The sequence below is a fragment of the Ornithorhynchus anatinus genome, chromosome 8, assembly GCF_004115215.2.
Source record: "Ornithorhynchus anatinus isolate Pmale09 chromosome 8, mOrnAna1.pri.v4, whole genome shotgun sequence".
Classification (NCBI taxonomy): Eukaryota; Metazoa; Chordata; class Mammalia; order Monotremata; family Ornithorhynchidae; genus Ornithorhynchus; species Ornithorhynchus anatinus.
In genome coordinates this window covers 1,025,534-1,041,890 of record NC_041735.1, presented here as the reverse complement: position 1 = coordinate 1,041,890, position 16,357 = coordinate 1,025,534, and the positions used below count along the sequence as shown (strand labels likewise).

The 16,357-nt window shown below is 55.3% G+C and overlaps 1 protein-coding gene across 1 annotated transcript in view; it reads left to right on the top strand.

Annotated features, from left to right (window-relative positions):
- The first annotated feature begins 5,106 nt into the window (after nucleotides 1-5,106).
- TP53BP1 (tumor protein p53 binding protein 1) overlaps nucleotides 5,107-16,357 on the top strand; it is a 29,396-nt gene continuing 18,145 nt past the window's right edge. The window contains exons 1-9 of the mRNA XM_039912871.1: nucleotides 5,107-5,354; nucleotides 11,295-11,385; nucleotides 11,736-11,826; nucleotides 13,173-13,264; nucleotides 13,594-13,746; nucleotides 13,908-13,998; nucleotides 14,453-14,652; nucleotides 15,160-15,331; nucleotides 16,256-16,350. Of these exons, the coding sequence (XP_039768805.1) occupies nucleotides 5,214-5,354; nucleotides 11,295-11,385; nucleotides 11,736-11,826; nucleotides 13,173-13,264; nucleotides 13,594-13,746; nucleotides 13,908-13,998; nucleotides 14,453-14,652; nucleotides 15,160-15,331; nucleotides 16,256-16,350 (1,126 nt within the window). The 5' untranslated portion in view covers nucleotides 5,107-5,213. The remainder of the gene's footprint in view (nucleotides 5,355-11,294; nucleotides 11,386-11,735; nucleotides 11,827-13,172; nucleotides 13,265-13,593; nucleotides 13,747-13,907; nucleotides 13,999-14,452; nucleotides 14,653-15,159; nucleotides 15,332-16,255; nucleotides 16,351-16,357) is intronic.

The following is a 16,357-nucleotide window of genomic DNA, read 5'->3' as shown; positions in this document are numbered from 1 at the left end:
TAGGGCTCACAGTCTTCATCTCCCTTTTACAGACGAGGTCACTGAGGCACAGAGAAGTGAAATGACCGGCCCGAGGTCACACAGCTGACGAGCGGCGGAGCCGGGATTAGAACCCTTGACCTCTGACTCCCGAGCCCGGGCTCTTTCCACCGAGCTACGCCGCTTCGAGAAGACGTGGCTGATCGATCGCTCTCTCGGCGCAGCTCTCGCCGGAGGACCGGGCCAGGAGAGCAATGTGACCCTTTCCAGGCCACTGCTTCCTTTCAATCAATTAACCAATCGATAGTATTTACTGAGAGCTTACTCTGTGAGGAGCACTGGCCCAAGTACTTGAGAAGTACTTGAGAAGAGCCCGACCCTCCTCTAGCGGGGGAGGCGGACACTGAAATAAATTACAGAGGGGAGAGAGCGAGAATGTAAATCTATGTATGTCAGGGCACCGGTGGGGTGAGGGGGTGAGGCCCCAAGTGCTTAGCTGATGCAGAAGTGCTGAAGTGGGAGGTGGAGGGTGGGAGAAATTGGGTGTGAAGATTTCTATTCCTGGAGCGGTAGTAATGATGGAAATTATTGCACGCCCACTGGAAGCCTCACACTCTACTGAGAGCTTGGGAAAAGGCAACTGATACCAGAGAAACATCTTCGGCCCACGGAGTGCTTACATTCTAATGGGAGAAGACATCGAAGATTGACAAATAGAAGAGTCTCAATATCTGACTGTAGAATTGAACATCGATACACAAATGCTGGGGGAGGGTACAAGTAAATATACAAGTGCTAGAGGTGGCTGGTGGGTTGATGATAATGTTGGTATTTGTTAAGCGCTTACTATGTGCAGAGCACTGTTCTAAGCGCTGGGGTATACAAGGTAATCAGGTTGTGTCCCACATGAGGCTCACAATCTTCATCCCCGTTTTACAGATGAGGTAACTGAGGCACAGAGAAGTGAAGTGACTCGCCCACAGCCACACAGCTGACAAGTGGCAGAGCTGGGATTCGAACCCATGACCTCTGGCTCCCAAGCCCAGGCTCTTTCCACTGAGTCACGCTGGGTCGATGTGACGTGGGGGTGCTGGGAGTTAGAGAAGGCTTTGTTAGAAGGACCGGGATTTTAGGAAGGCTTTGGATGTGAGTAGAGCTGGGTTCTGTCACAGTGGGTGGGGGAAGTGAGTCCCAGACTGGGGGGAGAGTGTGAGGGAGGGGATGCAGAGTAAGCGCTTCATCAATAGCTTCATTATTAGGAAAAAACGGTAAGGCCTGGCAACAGATTGAGCGTGAGAGTTGGAAGATGGGCGTTTCTCAAATGAAAGGAGATGAGCCCGGCGTGGGTGGTGGGAGGGTGACATCGTCCGCCAGCTGGGGGCAAGGGGATAGGAACAGGGTGCTGAGCGAGGAGGGGATCGAGAAGGGTGGAGTCTTGGGGTTAGGGGCTGTCGAGGCCCGTGCGGGAGAAGATCACACCGAGACTAGGGGACGGAGTACGTTCCAGCCTCGTTGCAGCAGGCCGATTCCGTGGTGGGGTCGAGGTCTCCACAGCTGGGGTCTGGGCCCACCTCTTTGGGAAGCGGGATTCCCGCTTCAATCTTCATGCCGGCCTCCCCGATCCCAGTCTCCCTTTCCCTATCCCCACACCGGTCCCATCCAACACACCGCTCGCGTCATGGCCCAGTGGAAAGATCCCGAGCCTGGGAGTAGAAGGACCTGGATTCTAATCTGGGCTCTGCTACTTACCTGCTGAGTGACCTTGGGCAAGTCACTTGGCTTCTCCATGTCTCAGTTCCCTCAGCTGCAAAATGGGGATTCAATACCCGTTCTCCCTCCTACTTGGACCGTGAGCCTCATGTGGGACCCGACAACCAGTGCTTAATGCAGCGCCTGGCACATCGTAAGCATTTAACGAATGCCAAAGTTAGCATCATCTAGTCGGGTCCGTCCCCTTTAGCTCGGAGAGGTGAGACGAAAAATTCCAGATGGTGGATTTGAGGCTCTGGAAGAAGTCATCCCCTTCTCCCTCTCCCAGAGGTTCTAAAAAGTGGTTGATGTGGGATGGGGGTGGTAGAGGAGGGAGGACTCCGGGGCGGGGGGAGGGCAGACGGATTGTTCCAGCTCTGCTCCCTCCCAAGCAGGAAAGGAGCTGGCTGTGGGCCTGATGTTTGTTTCTGTTTGCCTCTGGTGTCTGATGGCGTCTGATATCTACCAAAGCTGTCATCTTGTACCCTCCCAAGCGGTTGGCACAGTGCTCTGCGCGGTAAGTGCTCAATAAATACGATTGATTCATTGATCGAGACTGCGGCCTTGGGCCCCTCAGGTCGAGAGGGCTGGAAAACTTCGCAGCAGCCTCCGCTCCTTCAGAGTTGGGATGAGGGGGAAGCCTGACACCGCCCCTCTCCCCCATGGAGAAGCAGCGTGGCTCAGTGGAAAGAGCACGGGCTTTGGAGTCAGAGGTCATGGGTTCGAATCCCGGCTCGGCCACTTGTCAGCTGGGTGACTTTGGGCGAGTCACTTAACTTCTCGGTGCCTCAGTTCCCTCATCTGTAAAATGGGGATTAAGACTGTGAGCCCCACGTGGGACAACCTGAGTCCCCTGTGTCTACCCCAGCGCTTAGAACAGTGCTCGGCACATAGTAAGCGCTTAACAAATACCAACATTATTATTATATTATTATAGATGGGAGGCCTCAGGGAGTACGAATGGCGGAAATCAGGAGAGCTCCTCTTGGGTCTGGTTCGGGTGCATGTTTGTGTTTTATATTGTCCTCTCCCAAGAGCTTAGTGTAGTGCTCTGCACACAGTAAGCGCTCAATCAAGACGATGGACAGAATGAATCGAAAGGATGAAAGCGCAGTCGTGCCGGAGGCCGGAGAATGGAAGACATGTGAAGCGGCGTGGCTTAGTGGAAAAAGCCCGGGTTTGGGAGTCAGAGGTCGTGGGTTCTAATCCCGGCTCTGCCACTTGTCTGCTGTGTGATTTTGGGCAAGTCACTTCACTTCTCTGTGCCTCACTGGCCTCATCTGTCCAATGGGGATGAAGACCGTGAGCCCCACGTGGGACAGCCTGAAGATGCTGTCTCTCTCCCGACGCTCAGAACAGTGCTCGGCACATAGTAAGCGCTGAACAAATACCGACATTCTTCTTCTTCTCTGTGCCTCAGTGACCTCATCTGTCCAATGGGGATGAAGACCGTGAGCCCCACGTGGGACAGCCTGAAGACCCTGTCTCTCCCCCGGTGCTCAGAACAGTGCTCGGCACATAGTAAGCGCTAACAAATACCGACATTCTTCTTCTTCTCTGTGCCTCAGTGACCTCATCTGTCCAATGGGGATGAAGACTGGGAGCCCCACGTGGGACAACCTGATGACCTTGTCTTTCCCGTGGCGCTCAGAAGAGAGCTCGGCACATATTCATTCGATCGTATTTATTGAGCGCTTACTATGTGCAGCGCACTGTATTAAGTGCTTGGAATGTACAATGCGGCAACAGAGACAATCCCTGCCCAGTAATAATAATTATGGTATTTGTTAAGCGCTTACTTTGTGCAGAGCACTGTTCTAAGCCCTGGGGTGGATACAGGGTCATCAGACTGTCCCACGTGGGGCTCACATTTTTTTTTTAAATTCCCATTGCCCAGTGACAGGCTCACAGTCTGTAAGCGCTTAACAGATACCAACATCATTATTCTGGGAAGCAGCGTGACTCGCTGGAAAGAGCCTGAGCTTGGGAGTCAGAGGTCATGGGTTCGAATCCCACTCTGCCACTTGTCAGCTGTGTGACTGTGGGCAAGTCACTTCACTTCTCTGGGCCTAAATTCCCTCATCTGTAAAATGGGGATTAACTGTGAGCCTCATGTGGGACAACTTGATTACCCTGTATCTACCTCAGCGCTTAGAACAGTGCTCTGCACATAGTAAGGGCTTAACAAATACCAGCATTCTTCTTCTTCTTCTCTGGGCCTCAGTGACCTCATCTGTAAACTGGGGATGAAGACGGTGAGCCCCACGGGGGACGATCTGATGCCCCTGCATCTCCCCCAGCGCTGGTAAGCGCTTAACCAAAGGGGAAGCAGCGTGGCTCAGTGGAAAGAGCCCGGGCTTCGGAGTCAGAGGTCATGGGTTCGACTCCCGGCTCTGCCACTTGTCAGCTGTGTGACTGTGGGCGAGTCACTTCACTTCTCTGGGCCTCAGTGACCTCATCTGTAAAATGGGGATGAAGACGGTGAGCCCCACGGGGGACGATCTGATGCCCCTGCATCTCCCCCAGCGCTTAGCACAGCGCTCCGCACCTAGTCAGCTCTTAACAAATACCAGCATTCTTCTTCTCTGGGCCTCAGTGCCCTCATCTGTAAAATGGGGATGAAGACGGTGAGCCCCAGGTGGGACGACGTGATGCCCCTGCATCTCCCCCAGCGCTTAGCACAGCGCTCCGCACCCGCGTGGCTCCGTGGAAAGAGCACGGGCTTTGGAGTCAGAGGTCATGAGTTCGAATCCCAGCTCTGCCACTTAGCTGTGTGACTGTGGGCAAGTCACTTCACTTCTCTGGGCCTCAGTTACCTCATCTGTAAAATGGGGATTAAGATTGTGAGCCCCATGTGGGACAACCTGATTTCCCCCGTGTCTCCCCCAGCGCTTAGAACAGTGCTCTGCACATAGTAAGCGCTTAACAAATACCAACATTATTATTATTATTATTATTATTATTATTAACAAATGCCAGCATTCTTCTCTGGGCCTCAGTGACCTCATCTGTAAAATGGGGCTGAAGACGGTGAGCCCCACGGGGGACGACGTGATGCCCCTGCATCCCCCCCAGCGCTTAGCCCGGCGCTCAACCCCACGCTGACAGTACGGTGAGGAAGAGATGCCCTCCCAAGGTCTCCCGGGGGGGGGGGGGGAGGGAAGGACCGGGTTCCGCAGCCGGCGGGGGAGCGTTGCCGGGGCAACGCGGGGGCGGGGCGCCCCGCGGGAGGGGGCGGCCAATCGGCGGCGGCGCCCGTCGAGTGGCGGGGGCGGCGGCCAATGAGGGCGCGGGAAGGGAGAGAGGGGGAGGGAGGGGTGAGGTGTCCGGAGCGCGCCGGAGCGGCCCCTCCCCCCGCGCCGGAGCAGCCGAGGCCTGGGCCCCGCTCGGCCCGGCCCGGGAAGGAAGGAAGGAAGGAAGGAAGGAAGCAACGGTGCAAGGAAGCAAAGCCTCGACCCGCACCCCCCTCCTCCGCAGGCCTGCACATGGACGCCGCCCCCGAGGACCAGTCGGACCCCGCCTTCTCCCCGCCGACCACCCCCTGCCTGCTGGTGGAGGACTCCCAGCCCCATGAGCCCGGCCCCGACCCGCCTCACCTGCACCACCCCGCCGGAGGCCCACCCACGGTGAGCGCGTCGCCGGCCCGGGATGGCCCGCCTAGTCCCCTGCATCTAGTCCCAGTCCAGCTCCCGTGGAGCTCCCGCTCTGGGCGGAATGCCACGTTGGGCGGCGCCGACCGGCCCGGGCACGGTCTCCTGGGGGGAGGCACACGGGCGGAAGCAAGACGGGATCATCACCAGAAAGAGAAGCGAGGGGCTGCACCGCTGCGCTAAGCGCTGAGCTAAGCGCTGCGGGGGAGGGGGTACCAATAAAAGATAAATTGTATCGGGTAAGCGCTTACTATGTGCGAAGCGCTGTTCTAAGCGCTGGGGATACGAGGTGATCAGGGGACGTACCGCTGCGCTAAGCGCTGCGGGGGAGGGGGTACCAATAAAAGATAAATTGTATCGGGTAAGCGCTTACTATGTGCACAGCGCTGTTCTAAGCGCTGGGGATACGAGGTGATCAGGGGATGTTCCGCTCTTCTAAGCGCAGGGAGTACAAATAAAAATCAATTGTGGTATTTGTTAAGCGCTTACTATGTGCAAAGCACTGTTCTAAGCGCTGGGGATACGAGGTGATCAGGGGATGTACCGCTGCTCTAAGCGCTGCGGGGGAGGGGGTACCAATAAAAGATAAATTGTATCTGGTAAGCGCTTACTATGTGCAAAGCGCTGTTCTAAGCGCTGGGGATACAAGGTGATCAGGGGATGTACCGCTGCTCTAAGCGCTGCGGGGGAGGGGGTACCAATAAAAAATAAATTGTGGTGTTTGTTAAGCGCTTACTATGTGCACGGCATTGTTCTAAGCGCTGGGGATACAAGGTGATCAGGGGACGTACCGCTCTTCTAAGCGCTGGGAGTACAAATAAAAATAAATTGTGGTATTTGTTAAGCGCTTACTATGTGCACAGCACTGTTCTAAGCCATGGTGGATACAAGGTGATCAGAGGACGTACCGCTGTTCTAAGTGCTGGGGGAGAGTACAAGTAAAAATCAATTGTGGTATATGTTAAGCACTTACTATGTGCAAAGCACTGTTCTAAGCCAGGGGGATACAAAGTGATCAGGGGATGTACCGCTGTTCTAAGCGCTGGGGGGGGGGGGTACAAATAAAAATAAGTTGTGGTATTTGTTAAGCGCTTACTATGTGCAAAGTACTGTTCTAAGTGCTGGGGGATACAAGGTGATCAGTTTGTCCCACATGGGGCTCACAGTTTTAATCCCCATTGGACAGATGAGGTCAGCGAGGCACAGAAAAGTGAAGAGACTTGCCCAAGGTCACACAGCGGACTAGCGGCGGAGCAGGATTTGAACCCGTGACCTCTGACTCCCAAGGCCGCGCTCTCTCCACTGAGCCACGCCGCTTCTCTGCAAGGTCATCGGGTGGCCCCAGGTGGGGCTCACGGTCCTCCTCCCCATTTGACGGATGAGGTCACCGAGGCCCAGAGAAGGAAAGGGACTTGCCCAGAGACACCCGGCGGACAAGTGAAGTGGCGTGGCTCAGTGGAAAGAGCCCAGGCTTGGGAGTCAGAGGTCATAATAATAATAATAATGATTATGGTGGTATCTGTTAAGTGCTTACTATGTGCCGAGCACCGTTCTGAGCGTGGGGGGAGATACAGGATCATCAGGTGGTCCCACGTGAGGCTCACAGTCTTCCTCCCCATTTTACAGATGAGGGAACTGAGTCCCAGAGAAGTAAAGTGACTTGCCCACAGTCACAAAGCTGACAAGTGATAGAGCGGGGGTTTGAACCCATGACCTCTGACTTCGAAGCCCATGTTCTTTCCACTGAGCCGTGCTGCTTCTCTAGGTCATCGGGTGGTCCCAGTGGGGCTCACAGTCTTCCTCCCCATATGACGGATGAGGTCACAGAGGCCCAGAGAAGGAAAGTGACTTGCCCAAAGCCACCCAGCGGGAAAGTGAAGCAGCGTAGCTTGGGGGAAAGAGCCCGGGCTTGGGAGTCAGAGGTCATGGGTTCGAAACCCAGATCTGCCGCTTTTCTGCTGTGTGACTGTGGGCAAGTCACTTCACTTCTCTATCTGTAAAAAGGGGATTAACTGTGAACCTCACGTGGGACAACCTGATTAACCTGTATCTACTCCAGCACTGAGAACAGTGCTCTGGACATAGTAAGCGCTTAACAAATACCGACATTATTATTATTATTATTATTATTGTAAAGTGGCGGAGCAGGGATTAGAATCTCTTCCCCTCTTCAAAGCCCTCCTGAGGGCTCACCTCCTCCAGGAGGCCTTCCCAGACTCAGCCCCCTCTTCTCCTCTTCCCCCTTCCCCTCAGCACCGTGCTCATTTGAATATATCATTTATTACCCTATTTATTGTCTTCATGACGTATACATCCCCTTGAGTCTATTGATCTTGATGATGTTGTCTTCTTTTTTTTTGTTCTGTTTTAGCTTTGCCGTCCAACTCTCCCGATTAGACTGTGAGCCCCTCACGGGGCAGGGATGGTCTCTATCTGTTGCTCAATTGTCCATTCCAAGCGTTTAGTACAGTGCTGTGCACAGAGTGAGCGCTCAATCAATACTATTGAGTGAATGAATGAATGAGCGGGGACAGCCCTGCGTTATCCCTTGGGGGTCGTTGTCCGTTGCCGGCCAGTGGCCCGCCGGGTCGCGTCACCCTGGGTCTGCAGCCGGGGAGGGTCGGGGGGTGGGGGGCCGTACCCAGTCTCTCTTCTCTACTTGGAAGCCCAACCCCGTAGGGGACAGGGACTCTATCCAACCTTTCATTCATCCGTCTCTTCAACCGTACTTCTGAAGCCTTTACTGGGAGCAGAGCACTATACGAAACGCTTTGGAGAGGAGTCATTCATGCTTGTCGGCTGTGTGACCTGGGAAAAGTTACCTCACTTCTCTCCGCCTCAGTTACCTCATCTGTAAAAGGGGAAGTGAGACTGTGAGCAGCATGTGGGTCAACCTGTTTACCTTGTATCTAGCCAGCGCTTAGAACAGTGCTTGGCACATAGTAAGCGCTTAGCAAATACCAAAATTATTATTATTATTGTGTGGGACAGGGTTGTGTCCAACCCGATTTGACGGTATCCACCCCAGTGCTTAATACAGTGCCTGACACACAAGTGTGTAACAAATACCACAGTTATTATTATTATTCTTTCAATTGCGTTGCATATTGACTGTGCAGAGCACTGAACTATGCACTTGGGAGAGTACAGTGTCCCCTGCATACATTGTGCTTACAGTCTACAGAGACAGACCTTAATATAAGTAAATTTCAGATATGTGCATAAGTGCTGTGGGGCTGGGAGGGAGCAAGAACAAAGGGAGCGAGTCAGGGCGACGCAGAAGAGAGTGGGAGAAGAGGAAAGGAGGGCTTAGCCAGGGAGGGCCTCTTGGAGAAGTTGTGCCTGCAGTAAGGCTTTGAAGCAAGGGAGAGTCACGTAACCGTCTGTCGGATTTGAGGAGGGAGGGCTTTCCAGGCCAAAGGCAGGACGTGGGCAAAGGGTCGGTGGTGGGACAGATGAGATCGAGGTACAGTGAGAAGGTTAGTATTAGAGGAATGAAGTGTGCAGGCTGGGTTGTAATAAGAGAATAGCAAGGTGAGGTAGGAGAGGGCAAGGTGACTGAGTGCTCCGAAGCCAGCGGTGAGGAGTTTTTGTCTGAGGCGGAGGTGGATGGGCAACCACTGGAGTTTTTTGGCGAGTAGGGTGACCTGCTGAACCTTTCTGTAGAAGAATGATCCGGGCAGCAGAGTGAAGTATGAACGGGAGTGGGGCGAGATCGGAGGCTGGGAGGTCAGCGGGGAGGCTGAGATAGTAATTAAGGTGGGATAGGATAAGTGATTGTATTAATCTGGTAGCAGTTTGGATGGACTGGAAAGGGCAGATTCATCTTCTCCCCACCCCAGAGCTTAGACTAGGACACTACACAAAGTAAGTGCTTAACAAGTACCCTTATTGACACCAATGCCCACTGCCTTCACGAGTTGTTCCAGACGTTTAACTTCCTCCTCAGGCCCCCTGTTCCCCCTGCCTCCCCCATCCCTTGCCTCCAGTGACCTGCTCACCTAATTTATTAAGAAAATTGACAATATCACCCCTGCCCCTCCTCAGTCCCTCTCCTTTCTGGCCCCCTCTTCAACTCTCCCATTCTTCCCCTCCTCCTCTTCCCCTGCATCCTCTCAAAATCCACCCTCTCCACCTGCGCCTCCGACCCCATTCTTTCGCACCTTATTAAAACTCTTGCCTTCCTCCCTTCTTCCCTCCCTAACAGCCATCTTCAACTATTCGCTCTCCAATGGTTTTCTTCCCCATTGCTTTCAAACATGCCCATGTCACCCCTATCCTAAAAAAACCCCTCCCTTGACCCTGTGACTCCCTCCAGTTATCGTCCCATCTCCCTCCTACCATTCCTCTCCAAACTCCGTGAGCGAGTTGTCTGAACCCGCTGTCTCAAATTCCTCTCCTCCAATTCTCTCCTGGACCTCCTCCAATCTGGCTTCTGTCCCCTTCCCTCCACAGAAACCGCCCTCTCGAAGGTCACCAATGACCTTGCCAAAACCAACGGCCTCTATTCCATCCTAATCCTCCTCGACCTCTCAGCTGCCTTTGACACTGTGGACCACCCCCTTCTCTTGGAAACGTTGTCCAACCTTGGCTTCACTGACTCTCTCCTCTCCTGGTTCTCCTCTTATCTCTCTGGCCTTTCATTGTCATTCTCCTCTGTGGGCTCCTCCTCTGCCTCCCACCCCCTTAAATGTGGGGGGCCCCTCCGGGTTCAGTTCTGGGTCCCCTTCTATTCTCCATCTACAACCACTCCCTTGGAGAACTCATTTGCTCCCATGGCTTCAACTGTCACTTCTATGCAGATGATACCCAAATCTGCATCTGCGGCCTGATCTCTCTCCCTCTGTGCAGCCTGACAATTCCTCTTGTCTTCAAGACAGCTCTACTTGGATGTCCTCCTGTCACCTCAAGCTTAACAGGTCCAAAACAGAGCTCCTCATCTTCACACCCTAACCCCGTCCTCTCCCTGGCTTTCCCATCACTGTAGATGGCACTGCCATCCTTTCTGTCTCACAAGCGCGTAACCTTGGTGTTATCCTTGACTTCCGTCTCTCATTTAACCCACTTATTCAGTCCTTCACTAAATCCTTTCAGTCCCACCTTCACAACATGGCTAAAATCTGCCCTTTCCTCTCCATCCAAACAGCTACTACCTTAATACAATCACTCATCCTATCCCATCTGGATTACTCCACCAGCCTCCTTGCTGACCTCCCCGCCTCCTGCCTCTCCCCACTCCGGTCCAGACTTAACTCTGCTGCCCTGATCATTTTTCTACAGAAACGCTCAGGACACATCACCCAGCTCCTCAGAGAACTCCAGTGGTTCCCCGTCCACCTCCGTATCAAACAAAAACTCCTCACCATTGACTTTAAAACCATCCATCACCTTGCCCCTTCCCACCTCACCTCGCTAATTCTCCTACTACAACCCAGCCCGCACACTTTGCTCCTCTGATGCTGACCTTCTCCCTGTGCCTCGATCTCGCTGCTGACACCTCACCCGCATCCTGCCTCTGGTCTGGAACGCCGCCACCCCTCAAATCTGATAGACGGTTACTCTCCCCCCCTTCAAAGCCTTTTTGAAGGCATATCTCCTCCACGAGGCCTTCCCTGACTAAACACCCCCTTTCCTCTTCTCCCACTCCTTTCTGCGACTCCCTGACTTGCTCCCTTTGTTCTGTCCCTCTCCCAGCCCCACAGCACTTGGGTACAGATCTGTAATTTATTTATTTTCGCTAATGTCTCTCTCCTCCTAGATTGTAAGCTCATTGTGGGCGGGGAATATATCTGTTTATTGTTGTATCGTACACTCCCAAGCACTTAGTACACTGCTCTGCACACAGTAAGCACTCAATAAAAAAGGGTTGAATGATTGAAAGTACCATAATAATTATTATTATTATTGTTCCCGGAGGTGATGTCGGGCAGCGAGCAAACAGCTCCGGAAGGAGGACTGGAAAGCGGCAGTGGGCTCGCCGAGCAGGTGGATGAAAGAAGGAGTTTAGGTGAGAAATCTGAGCCCGTCTTCCTGCTGGGGGCTCCCGGGAATAGTAACGTTAGCAGCAGAGGCCCTTAGCCAGCGCCATCTGAGGTCAACGCGCTATGTTGAATGGTTGGGAAAGGACAGCAGGAGTGGGAGACGTGTTCCCTGTCCACACGGGGCTTCCACTCGCCCCACTGGGCTTTGAAGCCTGAAAACCCAGGCCAAGTGAAGCGTCTGGGCCTGTGCAGCCGTGGGTCAGTGGGAGCTGGGCTCGCTGGTCCCCGGAGAGGTGGTGGGGTGGCTGGTGCCCAGTGCCCGCCGGGCGTAGGGCCCCACCCTAGGCACCTGCTTGAGCGGCTGCTTGTTCCTCAGAGCCCATGGACACATCCGGCCCCTCGGACCTGGACGGTTCACTAAGCCAGGTCATCGAACGACTACCGCCGCAGCCTGTCAGGAGAGTCAGGTACTGGTGCCTGAAAGCGTCTCGGCTTAGCTGCCCCAGACTTTCCACCCTGTTCCCCTTCCCCTCCCGTGGCCGGGCCCCAGCCTTGCCGGGCAGTACCGCTGCCCTCGTTGGAAGAAACACGAACAGACGTGCCCTGAGCACGGGCCAGCAGCAAGCAGTCCCGATTCCTGAATTTTGCCCAGAGGACGATCTGGGGGTCTGCTTCTGGCTGTCCTGCCGAAGGGAGCCGCAGCTCTCGCCTCCCACTCACTTTTTCCACCATCTTTCCTTGCTTGTGCTCTTGCTCTCCCTCCTTCCCTCTCTCAGTCTCCTGGGCTCTCCCGTTGTCCTTCATTCTCGGCGAGAAGCCCACTGACATCTGCGTGCTCTACCGCCCTCCTCCTCCTCACCCAAACACTTGGGGGAGGGTGCTTGGGCTGGATATGATATGGGGAAGCAGCGTGGCTTAGTGGAAAGAGCCTAGGCTTCGGAGTCAGAGGTCATGGGTTCGACTCCCGGCTCTGCCACTTGTCAGCTGTGTGACTGTGGGCGAGTCACTTCACTTCTCTGTGCCTCAGTGACCTCATCTGTAAAATGGGGATTAACTGTGAGCCTCATTTGGGACAACCTGATTACCCTGTATCTCCCCCAGTGCTTAGAACAGTGCTCGGCACATAGTAAGCGCTTAACAAATACCGACATTATTATATGTTAGAGCCACACTGATGACCTTGGTGTTTATTATGAAGGGTTCAGCGAGTGGGCCTTTCACAGACATCGCCGGAGAGAGGGAGGGTCAGCATGAGGGGAAACCCCCACTCTCCCTTTTCCAGCTCTCCCTGCCTCTGGCTTCTGCCCCAGCGGGTCTCAGCACCTGTTCTGGGCAACATCAAACAGAGATTTGAGTATTCCTCTCTAGCCCTGTCCTTCCCTGTTTTGCGGGGATCGGCTAAGAGACCTGAAAAGTCATGCCTCCCTTCCCAGCATCCAGGTAGTCCAAGGCCAGCAGAGCCTTTCCACTGGACAGTCGTAATAATAATGATATTTGTTAAGCACTTACTATGTGTTAAGCATTGTTGTAAGCACTGGGGTAGATACCGGGTAATCAGGTTGGATCCAGTCCCTGTTCCACATGGGACTCCCAATCCTAATCCCCATTTTACAGATGAGGAAACTGAGGCACAGAGAAGCAAAGTGACTTGCCCAAAGTTGCACAGCAGACAAGTGAGAGAGGACCTTTCGCCTCATGGCGGGTGGGCAGGTGGATGGGGAAGGAAGTAGTGAGAAAGTTGAGTGACCGGTCTGCAACCAAGTTTATTGGACCTTGGCCGGGTGTTTCACTAGCCCCGTCTTTTCCCCCACAGCCTGCTTGAGGCAACCATGGGAGCGCAGGAGGAGGAGAAGGCAGGGGCAGAAGACTCCGAAGACAGCACTCCTTGCTCCCTTGTGGCCGAAGGTAGCCTTTGGGGGTCTTGGTGGCCGTTGACTTTGTTCTGAGCCCCTCATCCTCAGGCTGCATCCTGCCGATGACTGGAATTCAGGGTTTCTGGTTTTCTGACTATGCCGGGAGCACTGCCTGCTGGGCAGGTAGTTAGCTGAGAACCTGGGGTCGTTTGGGGATATGGGGCCCGTGGGTCTTCCCACCTCTCTCCTCTAAGGCCTGACCCTTCTTCTCGTTTTGGGGGGAGACACGGGCAGGCGAAAGGAGAGGACAGGATGGAATGAGCCTTGGGGGCAAGGGGGGACAGGACATCCACAGGTGATGCTCTGGGCTTTTCATCTAAGATGCCGGCACGTCTCAGCTGGGCTTCGGAACGCTGGAGCTCTCCCAGAGCCAGGACCTCGAGGGACCCATTCCCCCAACCGAGCCGGACAGTGGATCACCGCCGCAGCTGGGAACTGCGGACCCCGTGCCGACTTCCCCCGACTCCCCCACTGGTATGTGCCCGACCCTCGGAGCGGGACCGGTACCCTGGCTTCCCTGCTCTAACGCTGCTCTGGCTGCCCGTCGGACCCTGCCCCGGGCCAAGTGCCTCTGAACCCTGGGTCTTTCTGGCCCCCTGGCAAGATAGGCACCCGCCTTCCCTCCTTGCCTCTAGAACCACGCTCTGCCCATCCTGCCACCCCTCCTGCAGTGCAGTCCAGTGAAGAGGTGCCTATGGAAAGCGGGCAAAGGGAGCCGGAGGAGAGGTAAAATGTGGATTGCTTACTCCGCTGGTCCTTGAGGAGGGAGACTGCGGGCTATCCCTCCCCCGCCCCTCTTCCTCCCATTTCCCCTCCTTCTTATTCCTCCCCCTTTCCTTCCTCCTTCACTTCCTTCCCTCACCCTCCTCGTTTGCCGACTGGACGTCAGAGCCCCAGGAGTATGGTTCTGGGCTCCCGCCTCTTTTCTCTCTGGGTGTTCCAGCTTGGAAGTCAAACTTCTAAGCCTTTTCAAAAAGGGGAACACACAGGCATGAGCCCCAGGCCTGTGCATAGAGAGGGTCAGGTGTAATCTCTGCCTAGCCCTTCAAGATCCCTAAAAGGGCATGTCGGGGTGGGGAACGCCCCGGCCCCTCCCTTGGGAGAGAGTTGATGAAATGGCCTGGAAGACATGGGCCACGTGACCCTCGAGAAAGCCTTTCTGGACCTTCTTGTTTTCCAGGTCAGCGGCTGTGCCCTCCCCCTGCCGTGCCTCACCAGCCGTGGTCCCCCAAGCTGCTGCCGAGTCCGCTCGGAGGCTGGCAGCCACCCTGGAGCTGTCGGGAAGTGGGGCGCGGGAACAGGAGGCTCTGACAACGGGGCATCCAGAGCTCGAGGTTGTGTCCAGCCAAGAGGACATGTTTGACCAGAGCCTGCCCCCAGGTAGAGCACGGGCATCTCGGTTCGGCAGCACCCGGCAGGGGCAGAAGATGTCGGGGTGGGCGCACCCCGACATCTTCTGCCCCTGCCCTGACCCAGTCTGGAGTCTGGGACGGACAGTGCACCGGGGATGGAAGGGGATGGAGGGACGGAGGAACGGATTTCCCTGGAGACAAGCTCTTCGAAACCTCCGTTTGGTCAGTAGCTTGTTAACTTAGGGCCTTTAGTTCAGCTCTCACCACGTGCAGAGTGCTCGGCCACACAGACTCAGCAATGGTCAGATGAGGCGCCAGGGGATCAGCAAGCCAGCCAGTAGTATTCCTCCACCCCCGTATCGACTGCAGGGCCCTGAACTGGGTGCTGGGGGAAGTGCCTCAGGACCAGAAGCCACGTTCCCTGGCCCCTGGGCGCTTCCACCAAAATGGAGCCGAGCGGTCCTGGGAAGGAGTTCGGACCGGCCCCTTCCCCCCGGGCCTCGCCCTCCCAGCCAGCATCTCTGTGGCCCCACAGCTCCCGGAGCCCGCTGCTCCCCTTCCCGGGTGCACTGCGGCCACGGCGACCGCAGCGATGGCGATCTTGGTGGCGGCAACCGTGCCTGTTCCCTGGCATCCACTCCTGCCAGCACGCTGCAACTCCTGCACCTCTCCGGACAGGAATCCTTTGTGCAAGAAAGTCTGTCCACGTAAGTGAGGCGCCACCGGCCCGCCCGAGGGGGACTGGCTGCCCGGGCGGGGCCTTGGGCAGACGGGTGGCGGGCCAGGCTCAGCTTCGGGCTCACGGCTTCAGCGGCCCCACAGATTGGGCTGCTGTTCTCGAGGGCTTCTTGGGGCGGGGTAATCATCCCCGGATGGGGGAATCGGGATCCAAATGGAGCCGTTGAATAGCCACTGCCCAGGGCCCGCACAGAGGCTTCGTCTGTGCCTGAGATCTGGGCTCCAACTGGATGTGGCCGGTGCCTGGGCACCACGGGGTGTGGACAGAGAGGGTTAGAAAGACCCATTCACTCCTCCCAGTCAACCTGGGGAAAAAAGACAGCAAACCCCGAGGTGGCCCAGATCACCATTATCATCATCATAACAACAACAAATAAAAGAGTCATGACATTTAAGAAGCACTTACTGTGTGCTAAACACTGAGGTGAATTTAGGATAATCAGTCCGGACAATCTTTGTCCCTCCACCCCAGGGCTCTCAGTCTAAGAGGCAGGGGGAGCAGGGACCTATTTCCCCATCTTACAGATTCATTCATTCATTCAATAGTATTTATTGAGCGCTTACTTTGTGCAGAGCACTGTACTAAGCGTTTGGAATGTACAATTTGGCAACAGATAGACTGTGGTGGGCTCACAGTCTAATGACGGGCTAACGGTCTAATACAGATGCGGATACTGAAACCCAGAGAGGTGAAGTGACTCACCTGCAGGCCAGGGGCAGACCTGAGACTAGATAAATATGCCTGGCCTGGGAAACCCAGCTGGAATAGAGGCGGGCAGTTGAACAGACGCTGGCTGTGCTTCACGGTGGCTGTCACTGGGGCCGTCCCCGCCATCCGAGCGTACGGAGCGCGGGGGTGTGCCAAAACCCACCTGAGACTCTTTCATCAACAGGGCTTCCTCCGACCTCGTCGCTCCTTCCCCAGACGCTTTTCGGTCAGCCCCATTTCTCGTCCCCAACACGCCCACTGGGGCCCCTGGGCCAGAAGGTGAGCG